The 13170-nt window shown below is 58.8% G+C and overlaps 2 protein-coding genes across 3 annotated transcripts in view; both read left to right on the top strand.

The window, feature by feature from the left end:
- CLTCL1 (clathrin heavy chain like 1) overlaps positions 1 to 1099 on the top strand; it is a 109132-nt gene extending 108033 nt beyond the window's left edge. For both annotated transcript variants that reach the window (XM_075533404.1, XM_075533402.1), the window contains 2 exons: positions 161 to 234; positions 563 to 1099. In XM_075533404.1, the coding sequence (XP_075389519.1) occupies positions 161 to 234; position 563 (75 nt within the window). In that variant the 3' untranslated portion in view covers positions 564 to 1099. The remainder of the gene's footprint in view (positions 1 to 160; positions 235 to 562) is intronic.
- A 970-nt stretch (positions 1100 to 2069) lies between these two features.
- Positions 2070 to 4892, top strand: SLC25A1 (solute carrier family 25 member 1). Its single transcript, XM_075533405.1, has 9 exons — positions 2070 to 2310; positions 2465 to 2572; positions 2655 to 2754; positions 2850 to 2988; positions 3336 to 3420; positions 3524 to 3628; positions 3801 to 3916; positions 4008 to 4081; positions 4229 to 4892. Exons 1-9 carry the CDS (start codon positions 2208 to 2210, stop codon positions 4341 to 4343), a joined length of 945 nt encoding a protein of 314 aa, XP_075389520.1. The 5' UTR covers positions 2070 to 2207; the 3' UTR covers positions 4344 to 4892.
- The last annotated feature ends 8278 nt before the right edge of the window (positions 4893 to 13170 follow it).

The raw sequence follows: 13170 nt of genomic DNA on the forward strand, positions 1-13170 counted from the left end.
GGACCCAATTGGAGGGCCTAGTACCCCTCACCCCGCACGCATACCCTCAGCTTCCCCCTCTCCTGGAGGTCCCCCCTTTCTTTCCCCCTCTCCCAGAGGCCTGCTCAAGGGGCATACAAAGCCCTCCGGCTGGTGCTCAGGGTTCCCACCTCTTTGGCAGGTGGACCAACTAGAAGCCTCGGAGTGTCTTCGTGAGCAGGAGCGGCAGGTGAAGGAGCCCATGCCTCGTGTCTGGTAGGTGGCCCCCTCGGGGAAGCAAGTGGGAGGTCAGAGCAGAACGAGGAAGGAGAACAGTATAACTGAGGGTGGGTGATGGGTACAGCCCTTTGGGTTCTTTCCACTCCAGCCATGTAGCTGCTGAGGGGACATCTGCCCCCTAAGGACATGCCTGCCTCCTCTCCTGCCTGGCACCTGCCCTGTGATAGCACTGCTGCTGTGTCCCAGGCAGCCAAGATGTAGTGGCCCCATCTGGGGGGAGGGTTTGGCATGGATGAGCTTTCCTGGGAAGGATGGGGTGGCATCCTGTGAACGTCCACCAGGAAAATCAATCTGGTTCTTTTAGATTTTGATGGGCGTGAATGAGAGGCAGCTGATGTGGTCAGTGTCCTCCTCCTGGCCGCCAGGCACCTGCTGTCCAAGGTCGAGCTGGTCAAGCCCCCCTGGGGCAACCAGAAGCCACAATTCTGCTTACCACCTGTGCCTACACCCCATCCCCCATCAGGCCAGCAGCCAGTGCTGGCAAGCAGTCACTGCCAAGCCACTTGCTGCATCCATCCTGTCTGGCCTAGCCTCCCTGTCTGGCTTCACGGTACAGAGGACTCTCAGGAACCGGATACCCTCTACCAAGTCACGAAGCTCTGCAAGGAATGTGCCCACCCCAGATGAGCAGACCACCTCCAGGCCTGTTCATGTCTACTAAGATTGATTCTTCTGACACAGCCATCAGTGGACTTTCTTTTTCCAAGATGCCCCACAACACCCGACATCTGTGAAAGGGGCACCCTATACACCCCATACTGGCCAGAACTGCCACCCTCAGGGCCACTGTGCAGCCCCCACGGGACACTAGTCTGTAAGGAAATGCCAGGCTGTAATTAAAGGTAGTTTATCACAGCATAGCTAGTTCTGATGTGTTTGATGCTCCCCTGGCGTGTGGGAGCAGGGGACGGGTAGAAACAGCCCGAAAGATTTGCTGGGAGTGGGGGTGGGGGAGGAGGGCGGCGAGGGCACAGGCAGAATGAAAGGAGCCCTGGTGTTGGGCTGCTTGCGGCAGAGTTGGCAGTTGGACCCACCGGCTGTGCCCAGGGAGAAAGCCAGGCAGCCAGGCTTCCGAAAAGGGAAACACCCTAGGAACCTGTAGAGGGCAGGTCTACTCTGCCTTAGCGGTGGCTTGGCTGAATCAATTCTGCAGCAGTGGACTTCCGGGGTTTTCATCTTTATGGGCGGAGCCCTAGTGATGCAGTGGGTTAAGCAGGGGGTCGTTGCCTAAACAGTCGGTGGTTCACACCCACCGTCCACTCCACGGGAGAAAGACGTGGCAATCTGCTCTAGTGAAGATTTTCTGCCCCTCGCAAATCCTAAAGGGCAATTGGACTCCGTCCTCCTAGCCAACCAAACTCACTGCCAGCGAGTGGATGCCCACTCCTATCGACCCTGTGGGGCAGGGACGGTCCGACTTGACGGCAGGGGGGCGGTTACTTCAGCACAGGTCTCCCAGACGAGCTCCGCGTGGAAGGCTTCCCCAGGCGAGACCGCGGGCCCCCTCCCCAAGCAGGAGGGAAGGGGTTAAACTCCCGTGCCCTGGGGGAGGGTCTGCCCCCTCTCCCGATCGGACCAGGGGCGGGGTCGCTGCTCTCCTGAGCTCCCGCGAAGCGGAACCCGAAGGCCCCCGCCCCCACTCCCACCCCCACCCCCAGCGGTGCACCTGGACTCACAACGCAGCCCCGCCCCCCGGTCCGGCGCCGGGGGTCAGGCTATTGGCTGCGCCGGCCCCCGGCCTCAGTTTCCCGGCCGCGCGGGGCGGGCTGGGGGCGGGGCCCTGCTCGGACCACGCGGGGCGGAGTCCTGCGCTGACGCAGCCGCCCCGCCCCCCGGACCACAACCCGCTGCCGCCGTCGCCGCTGTCTCGGCTGCCGCCGCCGCGGACCCAGCGCCGAGCGCAGGAGGCTCGGACCCGAGCCCGCCGGCTCGCCCGCCGCCTCCCCACCATGGCCGCGCCCCGCGCCCCGCGGGCTCCCCCTACCCTGGCGGCCGCCGCGCCCGCGCCCGGGAAAGCCAAGCTGACGCACCCGGGGAAGGCAATCCTAGCAGGTGGGCCCGCGCCCCCCCGGCCCGCAGCGGCCGAACCGGCTTCCAGGGGGCCCCCCCAGCCGCGCGAAGCCCCGCCTCACTTCCGGGTTGGGGGCGGGTGCGGGGCGGGGGAGGGACGGCGGCCGGCCGGGGGCTCAGGGCGCGCTCCCTGCAGGCGGCTTGGCTGGCGGCATCGAGATCTGCATCACCTTCCCCACCGAGTACGTGAAGACGCAGCTGCAGCTGGACGAGCGTGCAAACCCTCCACGCTACCGGGGCATCGGTGAGGACTGGCGCGGGCCAGGGGGTCCGAGGGGCCGGGCCGGGGCACGCCGCGGGGACTGACCCGCCCCCTCTGCCCCCAGGGGACTGCGTGCGCCAGACGGTCCGCAGTCATGGCGTCCTGGGGCTGTACCGTGGCCTCAGCTCCCTGCTCTACGGCTCCATCCCCAAGGCGGCCGTCCGGTGAGTCCTCCCCCGTACTCCCAACACACACCTGGCCCAGCCCACCTGCCCATCCACACCACGATGGCAGTCTCTCATCTCCTCCCTCCCATCAGGTTCGGTATGTTCGAGTTTCTCAGCAACCACATGCGCGACCCCCAGGGACGTCTGGACAGCACTCGAGGGCTGCTATGCGGCCTGGGCGCCGGGGTAGCTGAGGCTGTGGTGGTCGTGTGTCCCATGGAAACTGTCAAGGTGGGCCTCTAGGGGCTGGCTGGGAGGCGTTGGCACAGGAAGGGCCTCCCTCCACCCCTGGGGGAGGGGGCGGGCGGGTATGCTAGTCAGAAGATAGAAAAGTTCATTTAAAGAAGTCCCAGGTAGCACTCGTTTGCTGCTGAAAGCTAGGAAATGAATTACCAGCAGACAGTGGGGCCCTTCCTTTCCCAGCTGGGTGCTGCCTGCCCTGTGGCCTACGTTGGCACTGGTTGCAAGTGAAGAGTTGGCTCAGACCCTGGCCTGGCTTGGCTTTTGACTCCAGGGGTGGAGTGACCCAACAGCCCATGGGTGGTTCTATGGAATCAGCTCCTTTGCTGTCCCCTCAGGTCAAGTTCATCCATGATCAGACTTCGCCCAGCCCCAAGTACAAAGGTTTCTTCCATGGGGTTCGAGAGATCGTGAGAGAGCAAGGTGAGCCCCTGGGGAGGGCCAGGGACCTCAGCCTGTCTGGAGGAGACTGCCCCCTCCTCCCATTGGCCTGGGATGGGAGTGCCAATGTGTGCTCCTGCCCCAGGTCTAAAGGGCACATACCAGGGCCTCACGGCCACAGTGCTGAAGCAGGGCTCCAACCAGGCCATCCGCTTCTTTGTCATGACTTCCCTTCGGAACTGGTACCGAGGTCCGCCCCCCACGCCCAGACCCTCACACTGGGTCCCCTCCCTTTCAAAGGTCCCTGGCCTGCCCCAGGCCCCTCCCCTCTCAACCTACCACCCACCCCTGGGAGAGTACTGAGACACCCCACCCCCCATATCCTCCCATCACCCCCTGACTGCATCCTCACGCCCACCCAGGGGACAACCCCAACAAGCCCATGAATCCCCTGATCACGGGGGTCTTTGGAGCAATTGCCGGTGCTGCCAGTGTTTTCGGGAACACTCCACTGGATGTGATCAAGACCAGGATGCAGGTGAGGGCCTGTGGCCGCGGTGCAGGGAGCCAGGTGGGAGGCCCGGCTGGCTGGTGGCTGAGCTGTGCTTGTCTGCGCTTGCGTGGCACAGGGCTTGGAGGCGCATAAGTATCGGAACACCTTGGACTGTGGCCTGCAAATCCTGAGGAATGAGGGGCTCAAGGCGTGAGTGACAGGCTGGCAGGGGAGGACTTCTCCCTGGACAACCCCCACCCCAAAGCCCTGCCCCGTGCATCTCCCTCGCTTCTCCTTCACCATCCCTGGGGGAGCACTGCTCTGCTCACCAGCCTCCCTCCCATGTGCCCTTCGCAGGTTCTACAAGGGCACCGTCCCCCGCCTGGGTCGCGTCTGCCTCGATGTGGCCATCGTGTTCATCATCTATGACGAGGTTGTGAAGCTGCTTAACAAAGTGTGGAAGACAGACTGAACCCGGGGTCTGCCAAGCCAGCCCCACAGCTCACGTGATTCCTGTGCAGCATGCCAAAAGGCCCCTCCCCATGTCCTTCGAGTTCAGTGGCTCTCAAGTCTGTGTGTCCCTGTCCTGACGTATGTCCATCCCTGTGGTCTGTGTCCAGCTGGGCTGTGGCTGGGTGTCCCTGTGACTGTGAAACTGTGCCCATGTGTTCCATGTGCTTGCTCCTGTTGTCGTGTTCCTATTTCTCGTGTTCCGTGTTGTGTCACCCTTGTGCCCCGTTTCCCCGGGGTGCCCATGTGGCCTGGGTCCACGGCCCCTGTAGCCATGGCCCGGTCCCAGTCCCGGTGCCTTCCACCCCGGGCGGCAGGGCACCCTGCCACAGCCGACCACAGCTGCCTCCGGGCCTCCTCCTGGCCTCATCGCATTCCAGGGGCTCCGTGCCCCCTGCTTCTCCCGCCACTGGCCTTAACTGGCCCTCGGGCCCTTCCTCCGCCCGGGACAGGGTGGCACACGCCACTCAGGACCACCCGCCCACGGCAAAATAAACCGGATCCTGTCACAGTTTCCTGCTTCTGCTTGTAGGCACATCTCCAGGTGGGCAGTGACTGCCTTTCCCTCTGAGGATTAAAAAAAAACCCTAGCTGGGGATAGGACACTAGGAAGGCCTTGCTGCTGGAGCCTCAGCTCTCCAAGAGCCCCAGGCTATGATTTGACCTCTCTGTGACCTGACACTCACTGGCTCAGGAAGGCCCTTTCCTGAGTCACAGCACAGGGCTTCTCCATTTGGCCCTTGGCACACTCTGGCCACCTTCACTCCCTCCATGCTTCTCTATAGGGCTGCCCGAGACAAGACGAGTTTGGTTCCCTGAGGCTCCCAAGCCTGCCCCTCTTCCGTCCTTGAGCCAGGCTATAGGACCCTGACCCTGAAGGAAGGTGGCAGAGCTTTAGCTGGCCGTCCTCCATGCCCTGGCCCCTCTGCCTGGAATTGAGGCAGAGCCTGGGCTACAGCCTCAGGCACCTTCCAGTCCATGTGGCTCCTGGGGGAGACTAAGATAAACAAGCTGGCCATTGAGGAGGGCCATGTTCCCTCCTGAGACTCACATCCTAGCCCTACCCCCCTCCATCATGTGACCTGTGGCAGATCACATAACCTCAGTTTGGGAGCACAAGAGAGCCTATGGGATGTACCTGTGCCAGTGGGATACATGGTGCAGTCCGACCAAGGCCTCTGACTAACGTTTGACTCCCATGAAACCCTGTTTACATTGCACTGTGAAGGGGAGGGCTTGCTGGCTTATGTTCTACGTGGAGCTGCTTCAGGCCTTGAGCTGGCCCCAGGAGCACCCAGCTTAGTGCCCCCTCTGCAGGGGAGGGGTGGCTGAAGGTGACTGGCAGGGGAAAGCTAGCCCAGGTGTACACCCTCCCTTGTGTCCCAGCCAGAAGTGCCAACAGCCTGGTTTTGCTCCAGAAAGGAGCTCATCACCCCCATCCCTACTGGTCCGGTTCACAAGTTACCTGAGCAAGTGGGCAGGTTGACCCAATTTGGGGAGCCTGAAAGCTGCCAGGAAGGAGGAGCTTTGGGGGCCCAGGTTCTGGAAAGGCATCAGCCCTGGAGAATAGAGGGGAAACAGGTTCTTTTTAACCAAGGCCTAGAAGGCTGCAGAGAAGAAGCAGATAGCAGCAGTGCCGTCATGGGGCCATTGCTTCCCTCTGCAGAGCTGGGCAAGGAATTGAATTATGGGTAAACCAGCAGGTAGAACAGACCCCTGGATATCCCTCCCTGGACTTGGCCTTCACAGCGGCATCTCCCCAACACTGGATGTGCAGGGCAGGAGGGACAAGATGCTGGAAGCCACTAGATCTGTGGAGGCAGCATCTGCCAGTTCTACCTGACGCCCAGCACGAACTGAGCCTCCAGAAGGGAGCCATCCGAAGTCACTGTCACAGCCAGTTCCACTTCGTCTCAAGCCTGGGGTCATCAGGGACAGACTTCAACGAGGAGGGCAAGGGAGCAGAAGCTGTTCCCAAGCAAAGATTTCCAGCTTTGCAGTAGGACTGGACGGGGTTGCTGTGAGAACTCGTGTGTAGCTAATGAATGGAAATCAGCTTAGTGCCCAAAGGCAATCAGTCCCTCCTGACAAGTCTTTCCATCAGCAGAGAGAATTCCAAGGTTCAGATTGTGTCCCAAATAATGCATAATCCTCCAGGAAACGACCTTGTCTGACTATATGAACCCCCGCCCTTTTCTGATCCTATTTTCAGTCTTTGCGGATTTCCAAGGACAAGGGTATTAAGGAAGGGGCACAGCAGGAGCGGGTGGAGATGGCCCAGGGGTGGGTATGGAGAATGAAGGAAGAAAGGATACAGCGATGATTTAAAGTGGGGAGGTAACAGGGTTGAGTCTCCGGAGAGGACCTGAGTGAATGATAGGCAGGCTACAGGTACACAAACGGGTGTTACCTGAAAAATGTGTTTCCCCTGGGGCACCCGTCCCACACTCAGCAAGTACTCCACCTCTGCTCAGCCTGTAGTCACAGTCGTCCCCCTCCTGGCTGGACACACCCACCACCCACTTTCCCAATGGCCTGGCCAAACCTGGGAAGATAGGACCACAGGGATGGCATTCCCTGGGGCGACCTCAAAGTCTGCCCCCCCTGCTCTGCTCGCACGCCTCCAGGGCAGCTAGTTCACTGTCCCCACCCTAGGCTGGCGGGAAAACCCTGTTTGGTGGAGCTCCAGGGTGCTTGACCCAGCACCCCTGCAGACGGGCGAGGCCAGGGCAGCTCTCCAGGAGGAGGGTCCTTGGGGCGCAAGCCGGGCAAAGTACACGAAACGCCTGCCATCGCGATCGGGGTGAGGCGTGCCCACCAGGGTCGTGGGGAGGGTCGCTTCTGGTGAGGGGCGGCGCCTGGGGTCATTCGTTGGCGCCCGGAGGGAGGGGGGCGCCTCTCTGCGCATCCTTGCCGCCACAGGGGGCTCCCAAGATCCATTTCTGAAGACGACACCGGTGGTGCCAGCCTCAGGAGCCCGCGAGCCAGCCGCAGGCGGGTCGCGTCCGAGCCCCAGGGTCGGGGGCGGAGAACACTCGCACCCGGAAGTCGGCGCGGCGCGTGGTGATGGCGTCATGCGGCCACGCCCACCGGCTCCGGGCCGAGCCTGGCCCCCAGGCTGGCTGCGCGCGGCGCGAACCCCTAGACGTGCTCTTCTAAGGCCCCTCGTGGTCACTGGCACCGGCCAACCGCTGGTCCACGGATTTCCCGACGAGCCCCTGGACCTCGCCCACAGCGACACGCACAAACACACCACGTCACCCCACCCCAGGCCGCACCACTCGCTCCGCCACCTTGGGCACCCTCCCCAGAGGCGCGTCTCCGTCCACGCCTTCTCCGCCCACCGGTAGCGCCACGCTGGACACTGCCAAGACCGCCTCCACCGCGCCTTCCTCCCCGCAACGCCGAGGGACACTCCCTGCCACCCTGGTCCCCCAGCCTGGCAGGACCTCTCTCTCCGCAAAGGCTGTTCCCTCGGCCCCACGCTGTCATTTGGACTGCTTCCGATCCTGCCGGAATCACATGCAGATGGAGAAGGGGAACGTCCCACCTGGGCCTGTGTCCCCACCTGAGCCTGTGTCCCCACCCCGTGGCCTGGGACGAGAGCTGCTTGAATGCTCAGTGAAGGCTTTCCGGGTGCTTCAAACCCCACAGCTGCTTGCCCAAGGCCTCTAGGGTTGGAGGGGAGTGGTGCGGGTGGCAGGTGGAAAGGTTGTCTGCCCCTGGAACGTTGTATAGTCTCCAATTACCCGTACAGAAGCCATGGGCTTGCATGGGTTGTGTAAGGTCAGCAGTTTGAAACCGCCAGCGCTCGTGGGAGAACAATAAGGCTTCTTCTGTTTTTGGTCTCCTTGACTCTGTTACATACTTTTCTCTGTTTTTCGCTAGATGAAACCCAGGCTGGTGAATCTATCGAGTCAATAACTAGATTAAGGGTTCCCCGGGGGGTACTGCAGGGGAGATTGGAGACCATGGGAAGCTAATAACGAGGTTTACAAAAAGGAAGAAAAGTTCTAAAGCTGATTGGGGTAGCAATTGTACACTTTTTAACATGACTGAATTATTGAATTGAATGATGTCTGGATTTTATGCTAGTGACGTTTTAAAAATTATTTATTACATAAAATCCACAAAGAAACTAATAGAATTTGGGGAGGGGGCATGTTGTAATCTCAGAAACTGGCAATTCTACCTTGTCCTACAAGATTGACACGAGTTGTAATTGACCTGGTGGCCATTTATTCCCTATGCAGAATTCTTTTGAAGCTATACATAAAGAAAAAATTTAATTAAATTAAAATTTTAAAAAGCTATGCATAAGGTTTTCATAGCTTCAAAACAACTCTGTAGAGGTAATTTTTTTTTAATGGAGAAAAGGTTGAAGTTGTCAAGGATTTCATCTTGACTTGGTTCCTACCTGAACCATATGCAGATGGAGAAAGGGGACATCCCACCTGGGGATGAGAGCTGCTTAATGAATGCGGTGAAGGATTTCAGGGTGGCTCTTTTAGAGTATTGAAAAGCAAGGACTAAAGTGCCCCTGACCCAAGCCAGGGTTTGCAGTTGCCTCCTATGGATATGAGAGCTGGACATTGAATAAGGAAGATCAAAGAAAAATCACTGCATTTGAATTGTGCTGGCAAAGACTATTGGAAGCACCATGGGCTGCTAAAAAGACAAACCAATCTGTCTTGAAAGAAGCACAGCCAGAGTGCTCCTTAGAGGCAAGGATGACAAGATTTCGTCTCACGTACTTTGGACTTGTCAGGAGAGATCCATCCTTGAAGAAGGACATTGACTTGGGAAAGGAGAGGGGCAGAGAAGACTAGAGGAAGGCTCTCATGGAGATGGAAGGACACCGCGGCTCCAACAACGGGCTCGAGCACAGGAACAGGGGTGAGGATGGCGCAGGACGGGGCAGTGTTTTATTCTGTTGTGCATAAGATAGCTATGGGTTGGAAACAACTGGATGGCACCTAACAACAACAATATAGAGTTGTTTCAGGAACAAGGGTCCAGGATTGTCTGTCACTCTTTCAGCCAAAGACAGAGACCGGGTTGATTTGAGAAACTTTTAAGTTTATCTTGCAAGCAAGCACAAGGGATAGAGGGGAACGGTACAATTTGTTACCTCCAAACTACTGCTTCAAAAATCCAAGGAAAAATCAAACAAGGCGTGTACTTCAAATGGTGTGAAAAAAAAAAAGCAGGTTGTGCAATGGCCACAGGAAACTATATGCCTACATTTCTCCAGGGGTTACCGGAATACCATGCTTCCTGCCTACCTCCCTACTTTAAGAGCCTTGCTTACCACCTCCCTAAGTTAGAACACCACCCCTACTGATGGAACAAAAGGAATGTTGTACTGCAACAGAAGCCACTGTTAGGTTTGGGATTCCCATCAACTAAGCCTTACATTGTTACATGTCTAATATTTTGATTAACAGCAGGTTGACTCACCCCCTAGTGTAGTGGCTGAGTGTTGGACTGCTAACTACAAGGTCAGCAGTTTGAAACCACCAGCGGCTCCATGGGAGGAGAAAGAGCTTTCTACTCCCCTAAACAGTTACAGTCTCTCGGGAATTTATAGGGTCACTATGTTGACTCTATGGAAGGGAGTGGGGTGTTTATTTTTCCCATGGACTATGGTTTGGGTTTGGGGGCCCTCATACAGGAGGCCTGGTGCCTAAGTGCTGGGCTGCAATTAGTCAGCCATTCAAACCCACCAGCAGCAGCAGAGAGGCAGGAGAGGCCATCAGCGCCCACCCACGAAGATTGACAGCCTCAGAGACTGTATGGAGGAGTTCTACTCTGCCCTATGGGGTCACTGTTGTTATCCTCACCCCACTCCTCCACCTGCAGCTTGACCCGCTGCTGCCCTCGGTGTCATGTAAGGCACTGTACCTTTGCCACATCCCCCTTGGAGATCTGGCAGTGTAGGGGTGGGAGTCGGGGGTGGTTGGTGGAGAGGGGAGGGGAATCCTGTGCTGCAGAGACAAGGGTACATTTCAGACTTGGGCATGTCAGTAGCAACCCAGGAGAGGGCAGCAGAGAGCACAGGTTGGTAAAACCTGAGACCCGCTGGCCAGAGCCCTTCCCTTATTAAGCAAAGGGGAAACCTCAGGCAGGTCCTCTGCAGAGCCTATCTGAGACCCATGGAAGCCCAGGCCTCCCCAAGCCGCCCCACCCCCGCCACCTTGGCCCGACCTAGTGAGAGAGGCCTCGAGGTAAAGGAAGAGGAAGGAGGCTCAGGTGACCAGCAGCCTCCACGTCCACATCCAGGATCTGGATCCACATGCACACGCAGGGTCTGAACTGCCCTGAAAAAGGCAAAGGTGAAGAAGGGTCTACCTCTGTGGGCCCCGGATCTGTCTGAGATCTGCTTGCTTCCTGACACAACAAAATGGGGAGGGTCAGGTGCCTGGCTAAAGAACCCAAGTTTGATGGGAAGCGGACAGCCAGGCCAAAGCTGAGCTACTGGGGGTCCTGCCAGGGTCTGTGAGGGTCTTCCTTCAGCCAGGACAGACTAGATCTCTGAGCACCGGGAGGGGCAGGCCAGAAGGGTGTGCCTGGGCACCTGGGTCCCCAAATTCCCCAAGACCAGTTCTAGCTGCGCTCACTGGCTGCCCCGGCGATGGTGCCCCTGGGCACCTCCATCCTTCCCTCACCTGGACCGCGGGTGACAGCCCGGAGCGCCGATCCTGCCCCTGGCCTGGGCCCCACCGCCCGCGACGGCGCCCACGCGGCGTCCGGCACCCGCGCGCGCCCCGCGCACAATCGAGCGGCCAAAGCAGATTAGCTGGGTGTTAATCCCCCTAATGGCTTCAGGATCTGCAGTGCTGCCGCTCCTCGAGCCCGCGGCTCGGACCCGGCCGCGCCGATGCTATCGGGCCGCCAGCCTGCGCGCTAATCCCCGGCGCGCGCCTCGCCTGGCCCGCCGAGATGGGCCGATTGCCGTTTGATTGTGGCGGCTCTCGAGGGCCGCTTTGTGCGCCCGCCCCAAATCCCCTAATTCTATGATAAAGGCGGCATTAGCGGCGGAGTCTGCAGAGAAAGGCATAGGATGAAAGGAAGCAATCAGGGGATACTGATGGCCTGGGCCGCTGGAGGGGAGGCTGGCCCCCACCTTCACCCCCACCCCCACCCAAGCAGCCGCTGTCCCTGGACCCCCTTCCTGTTGATCTGAGCCAGGCAGACAGTGCCCTGAGCTGCACCGCCCCACTGTCCAGTCTCTGGCCTTGCTGAACCCCTCTGGTTAAGAATGCTTGGCCCTTGGCCTCTACTGTCCCCGCCTTCTGCTGTCCTCACTCCCCCACCCAGCCTTTGCTGCCCCTGCTGGCCTTTACCCCATGAAGGTCTGTCCAGACCCCTCTGATCCTGTCTGACCCTCTGATCCCTAGAGACTCTGCCCCTTTCTCCTGGCACTGAGCAGCTTCTGAAAGTCCCAGAAATCAGGATGGCTGTGAGGGCCAGGGACCCCCTAGGGAGGTGTGTGCAGGGGGAGGAGGCTCTGGCAGAGGATGAAGGGGTAGCCTGGGAAGCCCCTCTGGGCAGAGGCAAGATTGAAGCTGGAGATGGAGAGGGGCCACTCTCTGGAGCAGAGGGCCAGGCAGCTCACGGTCAGAAGGATGAGGTCCAGGCCAGAGGCAGGACTGAGCACATTCCAGGAGTGCCCAAGGCCAGCCCTGAGGGTGGGGAAGGGGGGGGGATGAGGCAGATGAGGGATAGGCCCCAGGGTGTCTGGGGCATGGAGGCCATGGAACTGCCTTTGTTCTTGTTCTGCAGAGGAATGGACATGGATGTGTGTGTGGAATGTTCAAAGCCAGAGAGCACCTGACTGACAGGCACCTGACTGACAGAACCTCGGAGGATGGTCCTGGCTCCCATGGGGGAACGAGGCTGGGGCAGTTAGACAGCCACTGCCATGGCCCAGAAGAAGGACAGACATTAGCAGCCACAGGACAGGCACGGGCAACTCCAAATGGAATTGGAGATGGATTTGATGCTACTTAGGGTGAAGAGGTACTTTAAGGCTTGGATAGGCATGTGGATAGGGGAGCTCTCTCCAGGTACACAAGCACGTGGGTTGGGCCTTGGCCTTGATTGGATACAAGTACGTTTATCAGGCAAATGTAGGCAGAGAGGTGGACCACTCCCATAGGGCCCAGTTAACCAGTATGTGGTGTGCGGAAGTTGCTGAACATCGCTGCCCAGATGCCCTTTCTTGATTGATGCTCCCATCCCTCGCCTCTGTGAGTGATGGCTGCTGGAGACTGACCTGAAACAATCCCCTGCCACTGAGTCAATTCTGACCCAAGGCAACCAGAGAGAGGATTTCTGACACTGTCGATCTTCACCGGGACAGGCTGCCTCATCTCTCTTGCAAGGAGCACCTGGGGGGTTTGAATGGTCAACCTTGCAGTTAGCAATCCAATGCCTACCCTACAGTGCCACCAGGGGCTCCCTTAGACCTAGGGATTGACCGACAAGGGGTACATAAAGCCAGGGCCACCTTGCCTCGAGGTGACCCAGTTTCATGATTCTGGCTTTCTGCTGTAGAACTTCCTCAGGGGAGACCCTTTCTCACTTAGCATGCCCTACCCCCACCCTGATCCTGTCCTGCTTCCAGGGTGACCAGAAATAGCATCTGAGGTCTTAAAGGCTTGAAGACAAACAAGTGGCCATCTAGCTGAGAAGCAACAAAGTCCACATGGAAGAAGCACACCAGCCGGTGTGATCCCAAGGTATCTATGGGATCAGGTATCAGACCCAGAACAACAAATCATATC

The sequence above is a fragment of the Tenrec ecaudatus genome, chromosome 16 (assembly GCF_050624435.1).
Source record: "Tenrec ecaudatus isolate mTenEca1 chromosome 16, mTenEca1.hap1, whole genome shotgun sequence".
Taxonomy (NCBI): Eukaryota; Metazoa; Chordata; class Mammalia; order Afrosoricida; family Tenrecidae; genus Tenrec; species Tenrec ecaudatus.

Excerpts from the sequence above, each read along its gene's own strand:
- SLC25A1 (XM_075533405.1), top strand. The coding sequence starts at position 2,208 with ATGGCCGCGCCCCGCGCCCCGCGGGCTCCCCCTACCCTGGCGGCCGCC. Across the intron at positions 2,989-3,335 it reads GTCCCATGGAAACTGTCAAG|GTCAAGTTCATCCATGATCA; the intron begins GTGGGCCTCTAG and ends CTGTCCCCTCAG. Across the intron at positions 3,917-4,007 it reads TGATCAAGACCAGGATGCAG|GGCTTGGAGGCGCATAAGTA; the intron begins GTGAGGGCCTGT and ends TGCGTGGCACAG.